At 45.5% G+C, this 22,939-nt stretch overlaps 1 protein-coding gene across 2 annotated transcripts in view; it reads left to right on the forward strand.

Moving 5' to 3' along the window:
* The window catches only part of LOC124719973 (L-galactose dehydrogenase-like), a 99,908-nt gene that overhangs the window by 71,272 nt on the left and 5,697 nt on the right, over positions 1-22,939 (forward strand). The window contains exon 6 of one of the 2 annotated variants that reach the window (XM_047245189.1): positions 7,539-7,670. The exons of the other annotated variant lie outside the window; for it this stretch is intronic. Within the exon in view, the coding sequence (XP_047101145.1) occupies positions 7,539-7,670 (132 nt within the window). The remainder of the gene's footprint in view (positions 1-7,538; positions 7,671-22,939) is intronic. 2 annotated transcript variants of the gene reach the window in all.

The following is a 22,939-nucleotide window of genomic DNA, read 5'->3' on the forward strand; positions in this document are numbered from 1 at the left end:
TGCAGGGAGTTAACGAATTGGTGACTGCTGACAGACGCATCACAGTGAACGAATTGTCACGCTACGTTGGGATAGGGGAAGGAAGTGTTTGCAGAATACCGAAAGTGCTGGCGTTAAAAAAGGTTTGTGCCAGGTGGGTTCCCAGGTTGTTGTCAGTGGCTCACAAAGAAACGAGAAAAACGGTATGCAGCGAACTTTTGGAATAGTACGAGAATGGTGGAGATGAATTTCTTGGAAGAACTGTGACAGGTGATGAAACGTGGTTCCATCATTTTTCACCAGAGACGTAGAAGCAATCAATGGAGTGGCATCGTGCAAATTCACCCAAGAAAAAAAAAAAATTCAAAACCACACCTTCCGCTGGAAAAGTTATGGCTATGGTGTTTTTCGATTCCGAAGGACTCTTGCTTGTGGACATCGTGCCAAGTGGAACCACCATAAATTCTGATGCACATACGACTACACTGAAGAAACTTCAAGCTCGACTGAGTCGTGTTCGACCACATCAGCAGAAACAGGATGTTTTGCTGTTGCAGTACAATGCACGGCCACACGTCGGTCAAAACACCGTGGAAGCGATCACAAAACTCGGATGGACAACACTGAAACACCCGCCTTACGGTCCTGTCCTGGCTCCATGTGACTACAATCTCTTTAAGAAACTGAAAGATTCTCTTCGTGGAACAAGGTTTGAAGATGATGACTCCCTTGTGCACGCTGCCAAACTGTGGCTCCAACAGGTCGGTCCAGAATTTTACTGTGCGGGTATACAGGCGCTGGTTCCAAGCTGGCGTAAGGCAGTTGAGAGGGATGGAAATTATGTGAAGAAATGAAAATATTCTCCCTGAAGGATGTATCTACACACTGTAAAACTTTCAAACATGTAGAATAAAAGATGGATTTAAAAAAAAATTGTGTGCAATACTTTTGGAGTGACCCTCGTATTATTATTATTATTAGTTGGTTCGAGATGCTGTACAATTATGCAAGGCGTTCTTCCTGAACTTTCATGTTTCCTGTCTGTATCTTGTGTCCGCTGTCTCTGGTTTCTTCAGGTGTCTACTCTGACTTCCCAATACACTTGTGTATCTTTTATCCGCAGATATTTACCTCTTGAGTTTCTGTTGGATCGTTATGTGATTCCTCTAGGGTCAAGTTTGATCTGTGTGACCTGTGGTGTTGTTGGCTTATCTCCTTGTATGTATGTCAGAATTCTGTTGGTGATTACTGCTGATGTGTCCATAGAAATTTGATCTTTTTTGTCTGACATCTGCTGATAGGTTTGACATCTCCTTTGCGATTTTCGTAGAGACTTATCTGCTCATCTCCTCTGTCAGCTTTGGGTTGAGGATATTTCTATTTTGCTTTATTCCTTCAGTATTTCTGTATCACTTTTTCATATGAACTGTTAATGTCTCGTTTGCATAGAGTATTTAAGGTGTAGTTACTGTGTTGTAGTGTCTAACGTTTGAGTTAATGGGCATGAATTTCTTATTATATGTGTCCTGTATCTAGGCAATGGCCTTGCAGCAGTGGATACAACGGATCCCGTTAGATCATCGAAGTTAAGCGCTGTTGGGCGTAGCCGGCACTTGAATGGGTGACCATCCTGCCACCATGCGCTGCTGACAATTTTCGGGGTGCACTCAGCCTCGTGATGCCAACTGAGGAGCTACTCGACCGTATAGTAGCGGTGAAAGAAAACCATCATAACAACCGGGAGAGCGGTGTGCTGACCAACTGCCCATCCCGTCTGCATCTTCAACTGAGGCTGACGAGGGGTCAGATGGTCCCAATGAGCCACTTGTGGCCTGAAGACGGAGTGCTGTCATATGTCCTGTACCTCGCTGTACGATTTCTTCATTTTGTGTTGTCGAGTCTTCTGTATCTTCTCACCTGTAGTGGTTTCGAGGATTTGACCTAGATATTTGAAATGTGTAACTCGGTTCATCTTGTATTTTGAGTCTAATTTTTGTATCTTTAATTGTGAGTAAAAGAACCGAGACTTCTGGAAAGAGGTTTGCAGGCCAACTTCTGTGCATTCTTTTAGTACTTCTGTTTCAAGACGCAAAGTAATTAATGATATTTAGGTGCTAGTGGGCATTGACTTACATCAAGGGGGAAGTTAAAAACTTGTGCTGGGTCGTGATTCGAACCCAGGTATCCTGCTCACTAGATAGATGCTCTGACCACTTTTCTTCTTTTTTATCTCATTTTGTTCGCTGTGTTTGTTCGGAGTGGACATCACATGACGCTAGTTCAAATTCATCGTTGAGCCAGTAACTAAGTTTTTTGTATTATAGAGGGCAGCTAACTCTCTGACTGTACACGCTGAACACTAAGCGATACAGACACAGTGGCCATGGTAACAGCATGTATTACCCTAGCACGCCTCCTGTCAGACCTGGACAGTCAGCTTACCGACACACTACAGATGTAGTGCATCTTGCCCATTATCCTCATTACTCACTGCGTTTCGCCGTTTCCCGTAAGTGTTCGAGAGTGGTGTGCATCTGCACTGAAGGGATCATTGACTAGTCTAATCTTGACTCCAGAATGAGATTTTCACTCTGCAGCGGAGTGTGCGCTGATATGAAACTTCCTGGCAGATTAAAACTGTGTGCCCGACTGAGACTCGAACTTGGGACCTTTGCCTTTCGCGGGCAAGTGCTCTACCATCTGAGCTACCGAAGCACGACTCACGCCCGGTACTCACGCTGCAGAGTGAAAATCTCATTCTGGAAACATCCCCCAGGCTGTGGCTAAGCCATGTGTCCGCTATATCCTTTCTTTCAGGAGTGCTAGTTCTGAAAGGTTCGCAGGAGAACTTCTGTAAAGTTTGGAAGGTAGGAGACGAGATACTGGCAGAAGTAAAGCTGTGAGTACTGCGCGTGATATACTACACTCCCTTGGGTGGAGTGGGGGGCAACTTTTACATCTTAAATGGAAACACCCATTTTTATTGCAGTTTCCGATTCTCCACAAAAAAAAGTAATCCAGTATTGTCTGAAACATTTTTTTAAACCATTGACAGATGGTGCTGAAATCGCGAAAAAAGTAAGATGGGGGAAGAACTCTGATTTATTAAGAATTATCCGAGAAAGACGCATCAAATGGACAGAAAATGTGCACCAGTTCTTTCGTTACACCAAATTAAGCCATTTTTGTACAAAATGTACTGTATTTTACTTTTACCGTCACCCAGGAACAACGGCATGGACATAGTAGAATGATGTTCCCATGTGGTGCTTCATTAGTGTGAATCCCCTTGCCTCTCACAATCTGGGATGCTTAATTAATGAAATTAGCCACTAAGAGGTTGTTCATAATTATCCCCATTTGCTTCAGTGCAGAAAGTCAATCGTCTGTGGCAGTTGTCCACAGTTTTGAGCAGCACATCCCGTGATTGCTGCACACGCTCTCGAATGCGTTGCTCCATAGCGTTTCGGGTTGTGGGCTGTCTTTCACAAACAATGTTTTTTAAATAACCCCGCAAGAAAAAATCAGGAGATGTTAGGTCTGGTGAACGTGGAGGTCACTGAATTGGTCCGCCGCGTCCTATCCACCGACCAGGGAACCGTAAATTTAAATCATTCCGCACATTTTTAGTACAATGGGGAGCTGATCCGTCCTGTTGGAACCACATTCGTTGCCTGATTTCTAAATCACATCTTCCAACAAATCACCGCGGAGAAGTTGTAAATAAGATTCCCCAGTTACGTTTTGGTCAAAAAAATACAGTCCTATCAAGTAAGCGTTTAAATTCCACACCAGACCATTAACGACCATTTGCGATGATTGTCAATGGGTCTGTGCCAGTGTGGATTGTCAGGGGACCAATCATGACAATTTAATTCGCCATTGTTTTTGGATGTGGCTTCATTGGTGAACATAACGTATCTAAAAACATCATTTTCACTTCTTATCATTTCCAAGGCCCATTGGCAGAAATGCACGCGTATTTGCATATCTTTTGGCGTTAATGCCTGAATCAGAGTGATATGATACGCATGATATTTATGTGCCTTCAGAATCCTCAAAACAGTTGATTTCGGTACTCCAGTTTGTCTCTGAATCGCACGACTAGTAATTTCGGGATCCAGTTGAACACGGGCAAGAACGGTAACGATAAGAGCGTCATTTTCATTGTATTCGCGATGACGAGGTGGACGGCGCATGTATCCATTTCGAACTCGTTGAGTGCAATTTCGAATAATGTTTCCGCTTGGATGTCTGTTTCGGAAACGACCCGCATACAACTGCGCAGCTGCAGCGTAATTGTTGTTCCATTCACCTAAAATTAACATCATATCAACAATCCCTGTAGGAGGATAGTGAGCCATGTTTCGCTAAAGAATAATTTACTTTCCTCAGTTGATGTTTACGGTCCACAATCTGAAAGTGAAGTGACGTCTGATCGCCCATTACACCGAGCTTTATACTGAACCATAGTTCGCAATTTTGCCACGGTAGCGCCACAGTCGGGTGAGTAACGCAATTGTGAAGAGTTCCCTAAGGCGATTTTAATACCATTCCGCCTCCTTCCATCAAAAACTGTGGCGGGTAGGATACAGTTTGTACAAAAATAGCTTAATTTGGCATAATGAAAGAATTGGTGCATATTTTGTATCGATTTGATGCGCCCTTCTCGGATCATTGTAAATAAATCGGAGTTCTTCCTCAATTTTAATTTTTCTCGATTTCTGCGCCATCTGTCAGTGGTTTAAAAAATATTTCAGCCAAAACTTGATTGCTTTTTTATGGAGAATCCGAATCTGGGGGTTTCCATTTAAGATTTAAATGTTGTCCCTCGCCCCACCCATGGGAGCGGGGCCTGCGGGTTACTTGTAGTATCACTTGATGTCCCCCTTTGAGCTTACGAACGTGTCGTGCCCACTATTTTTGCCTGATGTATAGTTTTCGAGATAATCTCATCCAAAACTGCAGATGGACCACACTGCATATACAGTGTCTGTTCTTTTGAACATGTCCACAAGGACAGACACCACATTCACATTTCGAATTGTTTGGTTTGAGAGTATGGCCCAGCTGTCTGCAAAATGGAGGTTTGAGATTTCTGTGTTCACTCGGGCTCTTCCTAGTTGTGTTGCTTCCCATTATCTGTACATTTTCAGTTCTTTTTTCCACTCCCTCATTATTTTGTCTTGGACTGGACTGAACAATGGTACTTCCAGAACGAAATTTTCACCCTGCACTGCAGTGTGGGCTAATATGAAACTTCCTGGCAGATTAAAACTGTGTGCTGGTAGGAGACTCGAACTCGGGACCTTTGCCTTTCGCCGAGCTACCCAAGCACGACGCACGGTCCGTCCTCACAGTTTTAATTCCGCCACTACCTCGTCTCGTACCTTCCAAACTTCACAATGGGGATAATCTGTCGCCTTTGCGTACTCACAGTTTTGGTCACGAAGGCATCAGAGATTTCAGCTGTGAATTTAACTTCCAGTGTTATGTCAACCGATGTTTGTTTGATTAGTCGTAGTGGATTTGCGTCAAGTCTCTGTTGTTTTAAGATGATGAACAAGAATTGCCAGTCAACAGCATCATATGCTGTTTTCAAGCCTACGGAGGTGTATATGTACATACACTATTGGCCATTACAATTGCTGCACCACGAAGATGACGTGCTACAGACGCGAAATTTAACCAACAGGGAGAAGATGCTGTGATATGCAAATGATTAGCTTTTCAGAGCATTCACAGAAGGTTGACGCCGGTGGCGACAAATAAAACGTGCTGACATGAGGAAAGTTTCCAACCGATTTCTCATACACAAACAGCAGTTGACCAGCATTGCCTGGTGAAACGTTGTTGTGATGCCTCGTGTAAGGAGGAGAATTACGTACCATCACGTTTCCGGCTTTGATAAAGGTCGGATTGTGGCCTATTGCGATTGTGGTTTATCGTATCGCGACATTGCTGCTCGCGTTGGTCGAGATCCAATGACTGTTCGCAGAACATGGAATCGGTGGGTTCAGGAGGGTAATATGGAACGCCGTGCTGGATCCCAACGGCGTCGTATCACTAGCAGTCGAGATGACAGGCATCTTATCCGCATGGCTGTAACGGATCGTGCAGCCACGTCTCCATCCATGAGTCAACAGATGGGGACGTTTGTAAGACAACCACCATCTGCAGGAACAGTTCGACGACGTTTGCACCAGCATGGACTATCAGCTCGGAGACCGTGGCTGCAGTTACCCTTGACGCTGCATCACAGAAAGGAACGCCTGTGATGATGTACTCGACGACGAACCTGGGTGCACAAATGGCAAAACGTTATTTTTTTGGATGAACCCAGCTTCTGTTTAGAGCATCAGGATGGTCGCATCCGTTTTTGGCGACATCGCAGTGAACGCACATCGGAAGCGTGTATTCGTCATCGCCTTACTGGTGTATCACCCGGCGTGATGGTATGAGGTGCCATTGGTTACACGTCTCAGTCAGCTCTTGTTCGCATTGACGGCCCTTTGAACAGTGGACGTTACATTTCAGATGTGTTGCTACTTGTGGCTCTACATTTCAGCAGGATAATGCACGACCGCACGTTGCAGGTCCTGTACGGGCCTTTCTGTATACAGAAAATGTGGTGTCACCGCCAGACACCACACTTGCTAGGTGGTAGCTTTTAAATCGGCCGTGGTCCGCTAGTATACGTCGGACCCGCGTGTCGCCACTGTCAGTGATTGCAGACCGAGCGCCGCCACACGGCAGGTCTAGTGGGACTTCCTAGCACTCGCCCCAGTTGTACAGCCGACGTTGCTAGGAAAGGTTCACTGACAAATGCGCTCTCATTTGCCGAGACGATAGTTAGCATAGCCTTCAGCTACGTCATTTGCTACGACCTAGCAAGGCGCCATTATCAATAGATATTTAACTTGTGATGCTTGTACCGTCAGACCGATGTACACCACTTATGGATTAAAGTTAAGTATTACGTCAACTACGTACTTTATTTGCTACTATTAATTCCCTTAACTGTTCCAGACCTCGCGCCAGCCTGTGTGAGCTTAAGCGCGTGCCTTTCGGCTTCCTCTCATAGTGACTTGGCTGTCTTGCCAAGTCACAACAGAAAATGTTCGACTGCTACCCTGGCCACCACATTCTCCAGGTCTCTCACCAACTGAAAAGTCTGGTCAATGGTGGCTGAGCAACTGGCTCGTGACAATACGCCAGTCAGTACTCTTGATGAACTCTGGTATCGTGTTGAAGCTGCATGGGCAGCTGTACCTGTACACGCCATCCCCGCTCTGTCTGACTCAATGCCCAGGTGTTTCCAAGCCGTTATTACGGCCAGAGGTGGTTGTTATGGGTACTGATTTCTCAGGATCTATGCACACAAATTGCGTGAAAATGTAATCACATGTCAGTTGTAGTATATTTGTCCAATGAATACCCGTTTGTCATCTGCATTTCTTCTTGGTGTAGCAGTTTTAATGGCCAGTAGTGTATAACTTTGGTTGTGAAGTGAGATCCCGGCCGACCACTTCGGCTGCTTTTCTCGTTGCCTTCCTCAGGAGCGCGGCGTCGGAGTGATCAGCGCTTCTGGCCCCTCGATGGGTCTGCTGACGAACGCGGGACCCCAGCCGTGGCACCCGGCGCCGGAGGAGCTGAAGGAGGTGTGTCGGCGGGCGGCCGGCTACTGCGAGGTGAGGGGAGCCGAGTCACCCCATCCTGTCTCTTATCCCCTGTGTTACACAGACCCCAGTCTGGAGGAGCACCATCAGCACTGTAGTATCATCCAGTACACGATCTCATCAGCAATTCGCTTAGAGATAATACTGTTGAAGCTGTTTTTACTAAGTTTCTACTTTAGTTATGTTTATCACGTAAATAGGAACAAATCTATCTTTCTGCATGTGACCTTTTTTACCAAACGTGTTTCACCTGTTCATACCAGGCATTTCAGTGTTTTGTAATAAAACGAAAATTAATTACACTCCTGGAAATGGAAAAAAGAACACATTGACACCGGTGTGTCAGACCCACCATACTTGCTCCGGACACTGCGAGAGGGCTGTACAAGCAATGATCACACGCACGGCACAGCGGACACACCAGGAACCGCGGTGTTGGCCCTCGAATGGCGCTAGCTACGCAGCATTTGTGCACCGCCGCCGTCAGTGTCAGCCAGTTTGCCGTGGCATACGGAGCTCCATCGCAGTCTTTAACACTGGTAGCATGCCGCGACAGCGTGGACGTGAACCGTACGTGCAGTTGACGGACTTTGAGCGAGGGCGTATAGTGGGCATGCGGGAGGCCGGGTGGACGTACCGCCGAATTGCTCAACACGTGGGGCGTGAGGTCTCCACAGTACATCGATGTTGTCGCCAGTGGTCGGCGGAAGGTGCACGTGCCCCTCGACCTGGGACCGGACCGCAGCGATGCACGGATGCACGCCAAGACCGTAGGATCCTACGCAGTGCCGTAGGGGACCGCACCGCCACTTCCCAGCACATTAGGGACACTGTTGCTCCTGGGGTATCGGCGAGGACCATTCGCAACCGTCTCCATGAAGCTGGGCTACGGTCCCGCACACCGTTAGGCCGTCTTCCGCTCACGCCCCAACATCGTGCAGCCCGCCTCCAGTGGTGTCGCGACAGGCGTGAATGGAGGGACGAATGGAGACGTGTCGTCTTCAGCGATGAGAGTCGCTTCTACCTTGGTGCCAATGATGGTCGTGCAGGTGAGCGCCACAATCAGGACTGCATACGACCGAGGCACACAGGGCCAACACCCGGCATCGTGGTGTGGGGAGCGATCTCCTACACTGGCCGTACACCACTGGTGATCGTCGAGGGGACACTGAATAGTGCACGGTACATCCAAACCGTCATCGAACCCATCGTTCTACCATTCCTAGACCGGCAAGGGAACTTACTGTTCCAACAGGACAATGCACGTCCGCATGTATCCCGTGCCACCCAACGTGATCTAGAAGGTGTAAGTCAACTACCCTGGCTAGCAAGATCTCCGGATCTGTCCCCCAGTGAGCATGTTTGCGACTGGATGAAGCGTCATCTCACGCGGTCTGCACGTCCAGCACGAACGCTGGTCCAACTGAGGCGCCAGGTGGAAATGGCGTGGCAAGCCGTTCCACAGGACTACATCCAGCATCTCTACGATCGTCTCCATGGGAGAATAGCAGCCTGCATTGCTACGAAAGGTGGATATACACTGTACTAGTGCCGACATTGTGCATGCTCTGTTGCCTGTGTCTATGTGCCTGTGGTTCTGTCAGTGTGATCATGTGATGTATCTGACCCCAGGAATGTGTCAATAAAGTTCCCCCTTCCTGGGACAATGAATTCACGGTGTTCTTATTTCAATTTCCAGGAGTGTATTATACGTACTTTTACGAGATATAATACACACATCAAAAAAAGATTTGCAACACCCCAGTTCCCTGAACACCTGAGGACAGACATTGACTGTGGATATTGCTTCACAGACATAGTCCCTCACTAAACCCATCCAAAGATGTAAACAACCATGCACGAGCAGCGCCTATTACACAGTGGAGGTCCGACAGCCGATCAGTTCCAATAATTCCACCAGGAAGGAGGTACACTGCTCATGTTGTCTGTATTTCAACCACGCCTAGGTGGTCAATACCGCTGTTTGATCGCGTCCGGATTGTTACTTTGTGCTCAGTCAGGAACCACGCGACTGCTACGGTCGCAGGTTCGAATCATGCCTCGGGCATGGATGTGTGTCATGTTCTTAGGTTAGTTAGGTTTAAGTAGTTCTAAGTTCTAGGGGACTGATGCCCACAGATGTTAAGTCCCATAGTGCTCAGAGCCATTTTTTTGTTCCTTTGTGCCCGGAAGGGCTCTCAACAAGGGAAGTGGTTCAAATGGTTCAAATGGCTCTGAGCACTATGGGACTCAACTGCTGAGGTCATTAGTCCCCTAGAACTTAGAACTAGTTAAACCTAACCAACCTAAGGACATCACAAACATCCACACCCGAGGCAGGATTCGAACCTGCGACCGTAGCGGTCTTGCGGTTCCAGACTGCAGCGCCTTTAACCGCACGGCCACTTCGGCCGGCAACAAGGGAAGTGTTCAGGCATCTCGGAGTGAACCAAAGCGATGTTGTTCAGACATGGAGGAGATACAGAGAGACAGGAACTGTTGATGACATGCCTCGCTCAGGCCCCCCAAGGCCTACTACTGCAGTGGATGACCGCTACGTACGGATTATGGCTCGGAGGAACCCTGACAGCAACGCCACCATGTCGAATAATGCTTTTCGTGCAACCACAGGACATCGTGTTACGACAAAAAGTGTGTGCAATAAGCTGCACGATGCGGAACTTCACTCCCGACGTCCATGGCGAGGTGCATCTTTGCAACCACGACACCGTGCAGCGCGATACAGATGGGCCCAACAACATGCCGAATGGACTGCGCAGGATTGGCACCACATTCTCTTCACCGATGAGTGTCGCATTTTCTTTCAATCAGATAATCATCGGAGACATATTTGGAGGCAACCCTGTCAGGCTGAACGCCTCAGACACACTGTCCAGTGAGAGCAGCAAGGTGGAGGTTCCCTGCTGTTTTCGGGTGGCATTATATAGGGCCGACGTACGCTGCTGGTGATCATGGAAGGTACCGTAAAGGCTGTATGATACGTGAATGCTATCCTCCGATCGACAGTGCGACCGTATCGGCAACATATTGGCGAGGCATTCGTCTTCATGGACCACAATTCGCATACCCAACGTCCACATCTTGTGAATGGCTTCCTTCAGGATAACGACTTAGGTCGACTAGAGCGGCCAGCATGTTCTCCAGACATGATCCCTATCTAACATGCCTGGGATAGGTTGAAAAGGGCTGTTTATGGACGACGTGACGCACCAACCACTCTGCGGGATCTCCGCGAAATCGCCATTGAGGAATGGGAGATCTGGGCCAACAGATGAACTTGTGGTTGCCACTACGAATACAGGGATGCACCAATGCAAGAGGACGTGCTGCTGGGTATAAGAGGTACCAGTGTGTACAGCAATCTGGGCCACCACCTCTGAAGGTCTCGCTGTATAGTGGTACAACATGCATGTGTGGTTTTTATGAGCAATAAGAAAGACAGAAATGATGTCTATGTTGATCTCTATTCCAATTTTCTGTTCAGGTTCCGGAACTCTCGGAACTGAGGTGATGCATACCTTTTGTTGATGTGTGTATAAGAAAAATTACTTATTATACATATGTTTACGAGATACAATAAAAAATGTTCTTTATACTATAGACCATTCTTTATGGTTAATATGAATAGGGGAAAGACATTTGCTAGAACCAAAATAAAGGTTTGGCTGAAAAAAAAAGACTGGATGACAGCTACTGGTAAACATTCCGGGATGTGAAGTCGTGGTCCAAGAAACTCTTCTGTTCCTGACGTTTCTTCCAGGCAAGACTCAGCGGAGGAGCGCCTCTGAGGTTGTCCAGCGCAGTACTGGACGAAACGTCAAGAACAGAAGAGTGTCTTGCACCACGACCTCACATCCTGAAATGTTTACCAGTGTGGTCCATTGATCGTGACCGGGCCAAATATCTCACGAAATAAGCATCAAACGAATAAACTACAAAGAACGAAACTCGTCTAGCTTGAAGGGGGAAACCAGATAATGCTATGGCTGGCCCGATAGATGGCGCTGCCATAGGTCAAACGGATTTCAACTGCGTTTTTTTAAATAAGAACCCCCATTTTTATTACAAATTCGTGTAGTACGTAAACAAATATGAATGCTTTAGTTGGCCCACTTTTTTCGCTTTGTGATAGATGGTGCTGTAATAGTCAGAAACATATGGCTCACAATTTTAGACGAACAGTTGGTAACAGGTAGGTTTTTTAAATTGAAATACAGAATGTAGGTACGTCTGAACATTTTATTTCGGTTGTTCCAATGTGATGATTGTACCTTTGTGAGCTTATCATTTCTGAGAACGCATGCTGTTACAGCGTGATTACCAGTAAATACCACATTCATCCAATAAATGCTCAAAATGCTGTCCGTCAACCTCAATGCATTTGGCAATACGTGTAACGACATTCCTCTCAACAGTGAGTAGTTCGCCTTCCGTAATGTTCCCACATGCATTGACAATGCGCTGACGTATGTTGTCAGGCGTTGTCGGTGGATCATGATGGCAAATATCCTTCAACTTTCCTCACAGAAAGAAATGCGGGGACGTCAGATCCGGTGAACGTGCGGGCCACGGTATGGTGCTTCGATGACCAATCCACCTGTTATGAAATATGCTATTCAATACCGCTTCAACCGCACGCGAGCTATGTGTCGGACATCCATCATGTTGGAAGTACATCGCCATTCTGTCATGCCGTGAAACAACATGTAGTAACATCGGTAGAACATTACGTAGGAAATCAGCATACATTCCATCATTTAGATTGCCATCGATAAAATGGGGGCCAATTATCCTTCCTCCCATAATGCCGCACCATACATTAACCCGCCAATGTCGCTGATGTTCCACTTGTCGCAGCCATCGTGGATTTTCCGTTGCCCTATAGTGCATATTATGCCGGTTTACGTTACCGCTGTCGGTGAACGACGCTTCGTTGCTAAATACTACGCTTGCAAAAAATCTGTCATCGTCCCGTAATTTCTCGTGTGCCCAGGGGCAAAACTGTACACGACGTTCAAAGTCGTCGCCATGCACTTCCTGGTGCATAGAAATATGGTACGGGTGCAATCGATGTTGATGTAGCATTCTCAACACTGACGTTTTTGAGATTCCCGATTCTCGGGCAATTTGTCTGCTACTGATGTGCGGATTAGCCGCGACAGCAGCTAAAACACCTACTTGGGCATCATCATTTGTTGCAGGTCGTGGTTGACGTTTCACATGTGGCTCAACACTGCCTGTTTCCGTAATTAACGTAACTATCCGGCGAACGGTCGGGACACTTGGATGGTGTCGTCCAGGATACCGAGCAGCATACATAGCACACGCCCGTCGGGCATTTTGATCACAATAGCCACACATCAACACGATATCGACCTTTTCCGCAATTGGTAAACGGTCCATTTTAACACGGGTAATGTATCACGAAGCAAATACCGTCTGCACTGGCGGAATGTTACGTGATACCACGTACTTATACGTTTATAACTATTACAGCGCTATCTATCACAAAGCGAAGAAATTGGTCCAACTAAAACCTTCATATTTCTTTACGTACTACACGAATATGTAATAAAATGGGGTTCCTATTTTTAAAAAAACGCAGTTGATATCCGTTTGGCCTCTGGCAGCGCCATCTAGCGGGCCAACCATAGCGCCATCTGGTTTCCCCCTTCAAGCTAAACGAGTTACGTTCTTTGTAGTTTTGTCGTTTGAGATATTTGGCCTGGTCACGATCAATGGACCACCCTGTATAACTGCTATAGAATGTGAGTCAATGGGGCAAAGTGTGAAGAGATCATTCCTTACTTTCAGCAACTATGTTTTAAATGTATACTATGTAACAAAAAATCTGACGCACCCAAAAGACGTGGTCAGGTATCAAAGTAATTCCATACACGCACACACACCCTCGGCAGTCGTGTAAATGACTTTGGCGTCGCAGTTCTCTGTGACACGCAGAGCGGCCACCAGTGTGCATTCGTGTTGTCAGTGTTTAGTGTGGTTACCACGTCTTCAACACTATGCAGGGTCATTCAAGAATATATGGAAATATTTTAGCATGTTATTCTACAAGCAAAACCAAAGATAAAAGTTGATACAAACATAGGTCACCAAATGCTTGGTTGCAGAGTTACGGTTAATAAAAGATTATGTCTGAAATTTAGCGACTTCGCTAATATGAAGCCATCACAAAGCTGTATGAGGTTACAGTAAATCACGATTTCCATTTATTTTGTTGTTACTGGTCTGGTGAACCTAATAAAAGATGTCCCAGACGCGTATCTGCAGTAGTTTTTCAGAACATCCAGAGAAGCAAAGATTATTAGACAAGTAAATTTGTTTACTTTCCATTAAGAATGTAGAGTGCAAGTGTTATTTCAGTTGACGCCACATTGGGGGACTCGCGCGTCGGTGTGACGATGAAATGATGATGATGACAACTCAAAAATCTCCAATGCGGCCGGACAAGAATGTAGAAACGTTTATGTCATTGTTGCCAACCGTGAATGAGTTGTTTCAGTCGTTTCCTAACCTTGAAAAGAGCTAGTTTTCTGTATTGTTCAGTCAAAGAACGTAACGACAACAGTGTATTTAAGTGAAACTACATAGTAGCTGTTGTAGTTTGTAGATTATTTATGAAATAGGGATGCCTTTCAAATTTACGACAGAGGAATACGCCGATACGGTGTATGTTTATGGCAAATTTGATGGTAATGCTACGGCTGCAGTTTACGAATATCGCGTACGTCATCCATCTCGGAGGATTCCGAATGCACGAACTATTAGTGGAATATTTCGAATGTTACACGAGACAGGTTCTCTACCTAGCGTTCACGATCAGTACGAGCGCTCGATACGTGAAGACGATCATGAGGATATTATGGATGCTGTTCAACATAACCCGGGTGCCAGTACACGACTTATCTCTCAGCGCTTAGGCATTTCACAGTCTAAGATATGGTGTAGATTGAAGCACAATAATCTGTAGCCTTACCATAAAAAAGCGCATCATTTACATCCGGGAGATCCTGCCCTTCACTTGGAGTTGTGAAACTGGTTAAACAGTAATGAGCGGTTACACAAATACATTTTATTTACTGATGAGTCACAGTTTACTCGAGATTGTATAAGCAATTTACATAACGAGCACGTATGGTCTGAAGCAAACCCACATGCAACAGTGCAACGCAATTTCCACCAGCGATTAAGCATGAATGTGTGGGGTGGTGTAATCAACTCACACTTTATTAAACCATTCATTTTCCCAGGACGTCTAACTGGCGAGATGTACTTACAATTCCTTCAAGAAGAAATGCCCCGGTTACTCGAAGATGTTCCACTTGCTACTCGATTGAAAATGTATTTTCAACATGACGGCGTGGATCCACATTTCTCCAACGCCGTTACTACACATTTAAATGAACATGGATTGGTCGTGGTGCTACATGTCCGTGGCCACCCACAGCGCCAGATTTAACACCAACGGATTTTTGTGTATGCGGATAGACGAAAGACAAAGTTTATGAGGACAAAGTCAATAGACGTGACGCATTACCTGCTCACATTATGAATGCAATAGAGAAATTAAGAACAACCCTGTGAAACTGAAACGAGCAACAAAATATGTTCCTACACGTGCAGCTACATGCATTGAACTCAGTGGACACATTTTTGAACGTTTATTGTGAATGGATTGTGAAATTGTATGTACACTATACAACTTCCTTAACGTGAATTCACGTGTGCTATGGTATTAATAAAAACAGATCATCTGACACATTCATACAGTTTCAGTTAACGTTATTCCCTTCACTTTTCCAAAATTATATTCTCTACAACGTCTGTCGAATACTTTGTGCAGTTGTCTGGAATTTAAAAAACAAATTGGGCCAAGTGGTTAATAAGTTAAAAAATTTACGAAATTACTTCTTTGCTTCTCTGTATGTTCTGGAAAGCTACTGCAAATACACGTCTGGGACATGTTTTATTAGATTCACCAGATCAATAACAACAAAATAAATGGAAACCGTGCTTTGTTTTAACCTCATGCTGTTCTGCAATCGCTTCATATTAGCGAAGTTGCTAAATTTCAGGCAAAATCTTTTACTAGCCGTAAATAAACATTTGCTGACATGTTTATATGAACTTTTTTCTTTAGTTTTCGTTCTAGAATAACATATTAATATATTTGCATACCTTTGTGAATCACGGCAACGGCCTTGCCCCAGTGGGTACACCGGTTCCAGTCAGATCACCGAAGTTAAGCGCTGTCGGGCGTGGCCCGCACTTGGATGGGTGACGATCGGGGTCGCCGTGCGCTGTTGCCATTTTTCGGGGTGCGCTCAGCCTCGTGATGCCAACTGGGGAGCTACTCGACTGGATAGTACTGGCTGCGGTCAAAGAAAACCATCATAACGACCGGGAGAGCAGTGTACTGAGCACACGCCCCTCCTATCCGCATCCTCATCTGAGGATGACACGGCTGTTGGATGGTCCCGATGGTCCACTTGTGGCCTGATGACGGAGTGCTTTGTGGACCACGGTCACCTGGCCAGCTGTCACTATGACGGACGGAGATGCTGGGTGCTCGTGCGAGACAGCATTATCAGCAACCGACAGAGCTTTTTACTGCGGGTCTCCATTTGGCCAGCTGGTCGAGTTGTACAGTATCCAGATTTGGGAGCTGTTAGGAGCTGACAGAGGCACCATCTCGGACATAGGGGAACATGAGGGTATACATACACATTGTCAAGGTGCTGGTGGACCACAATTGTCCACCGTAAGAGGGGATCGCTGTATTGTGCACCAAATACATTCTGACCCCTTGTCATTTGCTGCTGCCACTGAAGGACAAGCAATGAACTGTAATACTGTGTGTCATAGCATGCCATTGGTTGGACACCAGCAGCAGCTGGACTGTGGTATTACTATCTCGTGTTTAGGCTGCCAATAACACTGTGACACAAACGGTTCCGTTTGGAGTAGCACCACGGTTGGGAAGCGTGGACTGCTGTCACACTGTGCTCAGTGACGAATCACGGTCTTGTACCCCACTCGATGACCACCGTCAGCCACTGTGGTGGGGTTCCTGTGGAGAGGCACTGTTCAAGTTCTTTCTTAGTGCGCTTCGATATTGTAATTACTGAAATAACTTCTCATAGCCTCTCCTTCCGTGAAGTCTCAGTTAGTTTCCTCCTCCCCACCAGGGTGCTTCACATCTTTTGTCAGGAAGTGTACACAGTGTGATCAAAAGTCTCTGGATGCCCCCAGAAACATACGTTTCCCATATTAGGTGCATTGTGCTGCCACCTACTGGCAGGTACTCCATATCAGCGACCTCAGTAGTCATTAGACATCGTGAGGGAGCAGAATGGGCCGCTCCTCGAAACTCGTGGACTTCGAATGAGGTCAGGTGATTGTATGTCACTCGTGGCATACGTCTGTACGCAAGATTTCCACACTCCTAAACACCCCTAGGTCCACTGTTTCCGATCTGATAGTGAAGTGTAAACGTGAAGGGACACGTGCAACACTAAAGCGTACAGGCCGACCTCCATTCTTGACTGACAGAGACTGCCGACAGTCGAAGAGGGTCGTAATGTGTAGTACACAGACATCTATCCAGACCATCACACAGGAATTCCAAACTGCATTAGGATCCACAGCATGTACTATGACAGTTAGGCGAGAGGTGAGAAAACTTGGAATTCGCCGTCGAGCGGCTGCTCATAAGCCACACATCACGCCGGTAAATTCAAAACGATGCCTCGCTTGGTGTAAGGATCGTAAACATTGGACGATTGAACAGTGGGAAAACGTTGTGTGGCAATCCGATGCCATGGTGTGGGTATGTCGAATGCCCAGTGAACATCATCTGCGAGCGTGTGTAGTGTCAACACTAAAACTCAGGCACGGTGGTGTTATGGTGTGGTAGTGTTTTTCATGGAGGGGGCTTGCATGCGACTGCATCTTTCCGCATGACCGAGCACCTGTTCATAATGTATGGCCTGTGGCGGAGTGGTTACACGACAATAACATACCTGTAATGGACTGGCCTGCACAGAGTCCTTAGATGAATCATATAGAACACCTCTGGTATGTTTTGGAACGCCGACTTCGTGCCAGGCCTCACCGACCGACATCGATACCTCTCCTCAGTGCAGCACTCCGTGAAGAATGGGCTGCCATTCCCCAAGAAACCTTCCAGCACCTGATTGAACGTATGCCTGCGAGAGTAGCGTCTGCCATCAAGGCGAAGGGTGGGCCAACGCCATATTGAATTCCAGCATTATCAGCGAAGAGCGCCACGATCTTGTAAGTCTTTTTCGGCTAGGTGTCCGGATACTTTTGATCGCATAGTGTATATTCATTAATACCCTTGCCGTTCTCAAAATTTCTCTTTGCTTATAAAACTGTGAAAACATGAATACGAGACCAGGACCGAATGCAACCTCTAAAAAACTTTTGTGCTTTAGTGCAGAATGGAGTCAGAGACAATCTTTCAGAGTGCGTTATATGTCATGTAGATATCGTATTGAAGCTTAACATTAAATTGAAGAACTTTCCACTGATCAACTGCTTATACTCCACTGTATAGCGTCTTTAGGAAAACTCTTAAATTCAGTGTCTTAAGTTATTCTATGGTTCGAATTGCCTCCATACTACAGTAGCATGAAATCATTTCGCTGACTTGCACTTATATTAAATCAAACGTACATCCTTGACTTCTCTCCACATTCCAGAGACCCATCTCTGTGGACTGCCTAGATTTTTTTCGATTTTTTCAGTCATGTGATTGGTTTTGATGTGTCCTGCCATGAATTTCTCTTCTCTGCCAACCTGTTCATCTCACAGTGGCACTTACACCCAACAATCTCAAACATTTATTTGGCATATACCAATCTCTGTCTTCTCATACAAACTTTACTCGTTACAGCTCTGTCAATTACCATGGACGTTGTTCCTTGAAGTCTTAACACACGTCCGCTCATTCCTCCTCTTGTCCGTGTCAATGTTTTCCACATGTTCCCTTTCTCAGAACATCCTCATTTCTTATCTTTTCTTCTTCTTCTTCTTCTTCACTTCATGGAGTAGACTTGCAACCTGGCGTGTCTCCACTGAAGCCAACTGTTCCTTGGTGTTCCCACTTTTCCCATTCCTGTTGGTTAATAATTGGTTACTTGTTTAACTAATCTGTCTTCGCCATCCTGTTGATGCATTGTTTCCGTTTCACGTATCTACGTCCTGATTTTTATTTATGCAGTACACATTCAAATGGTTCAAATGGCTCTAAGCACTATGAGACTTAACTACTGAGGTCATCAGTCCCCTAGACTTAGAACTAACTAACCTAAGGACATCACACTCATCCATGCCCAAGGCAGGATTCGAACCTGCGACCGTAGCAGCAGCGCGGCTCCGGACTGAAGCGCCTAGAACCGATCGGCCACAGCGGCCGGCAATATACATTCGGTCTTTCTATTATAATAGTGTTGTGTATTTGATCTCTTAACTTTCCATAAAAATTGCATTCCAGGTGAGAGTGTTCATCTCTTGTCTTTCTCAGTCTATGTCCAAGATCTGCTTTCATATACGAGATATCTCAATAATTTTATTTTTACATGAAAGCCTGTACCTTAATCTACGCACTGACGCCATTACGGTCTGATTCTTCCTTGTTTACGTTGTGTACTGAGTGTTTAAGATGCCTCCGATAGCCGGCCGTGGTGGCCGAGCGGTTGTAAGCGCTTCAGTCTGGGACCTACGGTCGCAGGTTCGAATCCTGCGTCTGGCATGTATGTGTGTATTGTCCTTAGATTAGTTAGGTTTAAGTAGTTCTAAGTCTAGGGGACTGATGACCTCAGCTGTTAAGTCCCATAGTGCTCAGAGCCATTTGAACCGTGCCTCCGATAATCAAGTCCCCCCGACTGTGAAGTACGGGCTGTTATAAGATTTCTTAGTGCTAAAGGCATAAAAAGCGATCGATATTCATCGTGAGATCTGTGCAGTTTGCGGAGAAAACATTATGAGTGATGGAATGGTGAGAAAGTGGGTGAGAGCATTTAAAGATGGCCGCACAAATGTGCACGATGAACAACGGAGTGGACGTCCTACGGTCGTTAATGAAAGTTTGGTGCAGGAAGTGGACAATAACGTGAGAGAAAACAGACGCTTTACGATTTCCTCCTTGCGGGATGACTTTGCTGATGTTTCTCGTAGTGTTTTGTACGGCATTGTGACCGAGCACTCGAATTACCGAAAATTGTGCGCACGTTGGGTACCGGAAATGTTGACGGATGTGCACAAAACCAAACGTTTAGACAGTGCATTGATTTTCCTTGAGCGGTACCACAGCGACGGTGATGATTTCTTAAGCCAAATTGTTACGGGATATGAAATGAGGGTGGCGTACGTCACACCAGAATCAAAGCAACAGTCCATGGAATGGCGACATTCAGATTCACCCAGAAAAGTGAAGTTTAAGCAAACAATTTGCACCCAGGAAATCATGTGCACAGTTTTTTGGGACAGAAAAGGAGTATTGCTTGTGAAATTTCTGCCTCGTAATGAGACAATCTATGCTGCAGCTTACTGTAAGACATTGCACTACCTGCGCCGTTCAGTTCAGAACAAAAGGCGTGGCAAATTGAGCAAGGGCATCGTTTTGCTGCAAGACAATGCCCGTCCGCATGTGGCGAATCAGACCAAAGATCTCACATCTTTTAGGTGGGAAACTCGAGATCATCCTCCGTACAGCCCCGATCTTGCGCCCAGTGACTACCATCTGTCCTGCACTTGAAGAAACACCTTCGAAACATCTTCAAGACGATGACGAAGTCAAATCAGTGGTGATGCAGTGGTTGACAATTCAGGCGGCAGACTTCTATGAGGAAGGTATTCAAACGTTATGACAAGTGCCTCAGTATTGACGGAAATTATGTAGAAAAGTAGATTAAGGTACAGGCTTTCGTGTAAAAATAAAATTATTGCGATACCTTAGCACGTCTTTTTTCAGTTTCAAAACGGTACTTACTTAAGAAACACGCCTTGTATAATAGGCGTAGCCATTAGTTTGTAAGAGATTGGCTTTGTATCCTTCCTTTTCTTGTCACCGAGTTCTCTCTGTACCGCATCACGTACCATTTGATACTGATACCATTTATTTGTGCCATCGTTGCCATACGTGTACCTGTTACCGCAGGCAGACAGTTGGTAACATGGCTCCTGTTCTTTTGTTTGTCTAGTCCAATGGTTCCCAACAGGTGATCCGCGGACCAACAGGAGTCCGGGAGCTATGCTAGAGGGGTCCGCAAGATGCTATTAGAATAAAAAATGTATTAAAAATATTTCGTATGATAACAGATTTTTTGTTTTGGCCGCTTCCTGCATGAGCAGAGCGTTAGCGAACGCTAACTTCCACGTCTAGCGTCTTCCTAGAGCCAACTGACACTAGCACACTCTAGTGCAAGACTAGAATTAGATAGAGGCAAATAGTTCTGCTGTATGCCGTTAGACTGCGCGCGCTGCCTCTTTGCAGCTGACAACTGACAGTCACTTAACGCAGAAAGTCGCATTTCAGACGACAATCGGCCATTGTTAATTTATTGACAGTGCTTTCACAGACCGTGAAAGTTTCAAGTTTGGAACCTAATATTTCAGAAATAATGGATTGAAAGGTCAGATTGATGTCATCTCGTTAAAAACTGAAAATTAAAACTAACTGTATACTAATGGAGTACTCTGTTGCAACTGTATTTTTTCAAGTAAATAATAGCTTGTATGAAATTAGTGTTTTCTTATTTTTCACACATGTCTACTCAATGCAATCTCAAGTGTAGTACACCTGAAAGACCAATACACCCACTTTTAATTTTTTCCTGTCATTTTCAAAAAAATGGCTCTGAGCACTATGGTACTTAACATCTGAGGTCATCAGTCCACTAGAACTTAGAACTACTTAAACCTAACTAACCTAAGGACAACACACACATCCATGCCTGAGGCAGGATTAGAACCTGCGACCGTAGCGGTCGCGCGGTTCCAGACTGAAGCGCCTAGAACCGCTCGGCCACAGAGGCCGGACCCGTCATTTTCAGTTCGTACTAAATTTTTTTTAAAGGAGTTTATTATACTAAACTCCCAGATTTGAAGACAAAGATTTTGAGCAATAATCAAGAATTTAACAATAACAATGATGGCAAGAAGAGAATAGAAGCTTTCGAAATGTGGTGCTACAGAAGAATGCTGAAGATTAGATGGGTAGATCACATAACTAATGAGGAGGTATTGAACAGAATTGGGGAGAAGAGGAGTTTGTGGCACAACTTGACAAGAAGAAGGGACTGGTTGGTAGGACATGTTCTGAGGCATCAAGGGATCACCAATTTAGTACTGGAGGGCATCGTGGAGGGTAAAAATCGTAGAGGAAGACCAAGAGATGAATACACTAAGCAGATTCAGTAGGATGTAGGCTGCAGTAGGTACTGGGAGATGATGAAGCTTGCACAGGATAGAGTAGAACGGAGAGATGCATCAAACCAGTCTCAGGACTGAAGACGACAACAACAACAACAACAACAATGGCTAAATTGAAAAATTTTTAAGCTCAATATTTTTTCAACAATGAACATGTCAACGTTTTTTCTAAGTAACAAAAATAGAAAACGTACAAAAGACTCTTAATTTGGCTTTTTTAGGTACTTGATACTGTGATATGACAAGGAACTAGTCATGCTCTATGAGGGGGTAATCGAGAAAATTTTGTTGGGAACCCCTAGTCTAGTCAGTCCATCTAACTTTCACAATCCTTCTATAGCACAACGTCTCAGCACTTCAATTCTCTCGTTTTCCCGGTGCTCTATGAGGGGGTCCTCGAGAAAAATTTGTTGGGAACCTCTAGTCTAGTCAGTCCACCTAACTTTCACAATCCTTCTATAGCACTACGTCTCAGCACTTCAATGCCTCGAGAAAAATTTGTTGGGAACCCCTAGTCAGTCCACCTAACCTTCACAATCCTTCTTTAGCACCACGTCTCAGCACTTCAATTCTCTCGTTTTCCCGGTGCTCTATGAGGGGGTCCTCGAGCAAAATTTGTTGGGAACCCCTAGTCTAGTCAGTCCACCTAACTTTCACAATCCTTCTATAGCACCACGTCTCAGCACTTCGATTCTCTCCTTTTCCTTGTTTCCCTACATCCCACGGAATGTTACTGACGTAATGTAATGGCGCCTCTGAGCATAGCCCAGTCCAGTCCACCT

Source organism: Schistocerca piceifrons, chromosome 11 (assembly GCF_021461385.2).
Source record: "Schistocerca piceifrons isolate TAMUIC-IGC-003096 chromosome 11, iqSchPice1.1, whole genome shotgun sequence".
NCBI lineage: Eukaryota > Metazoa > Arthropoda > Insecta > Orthoptera > Acrididae > Schistocerca > Schistocerca piceifrons.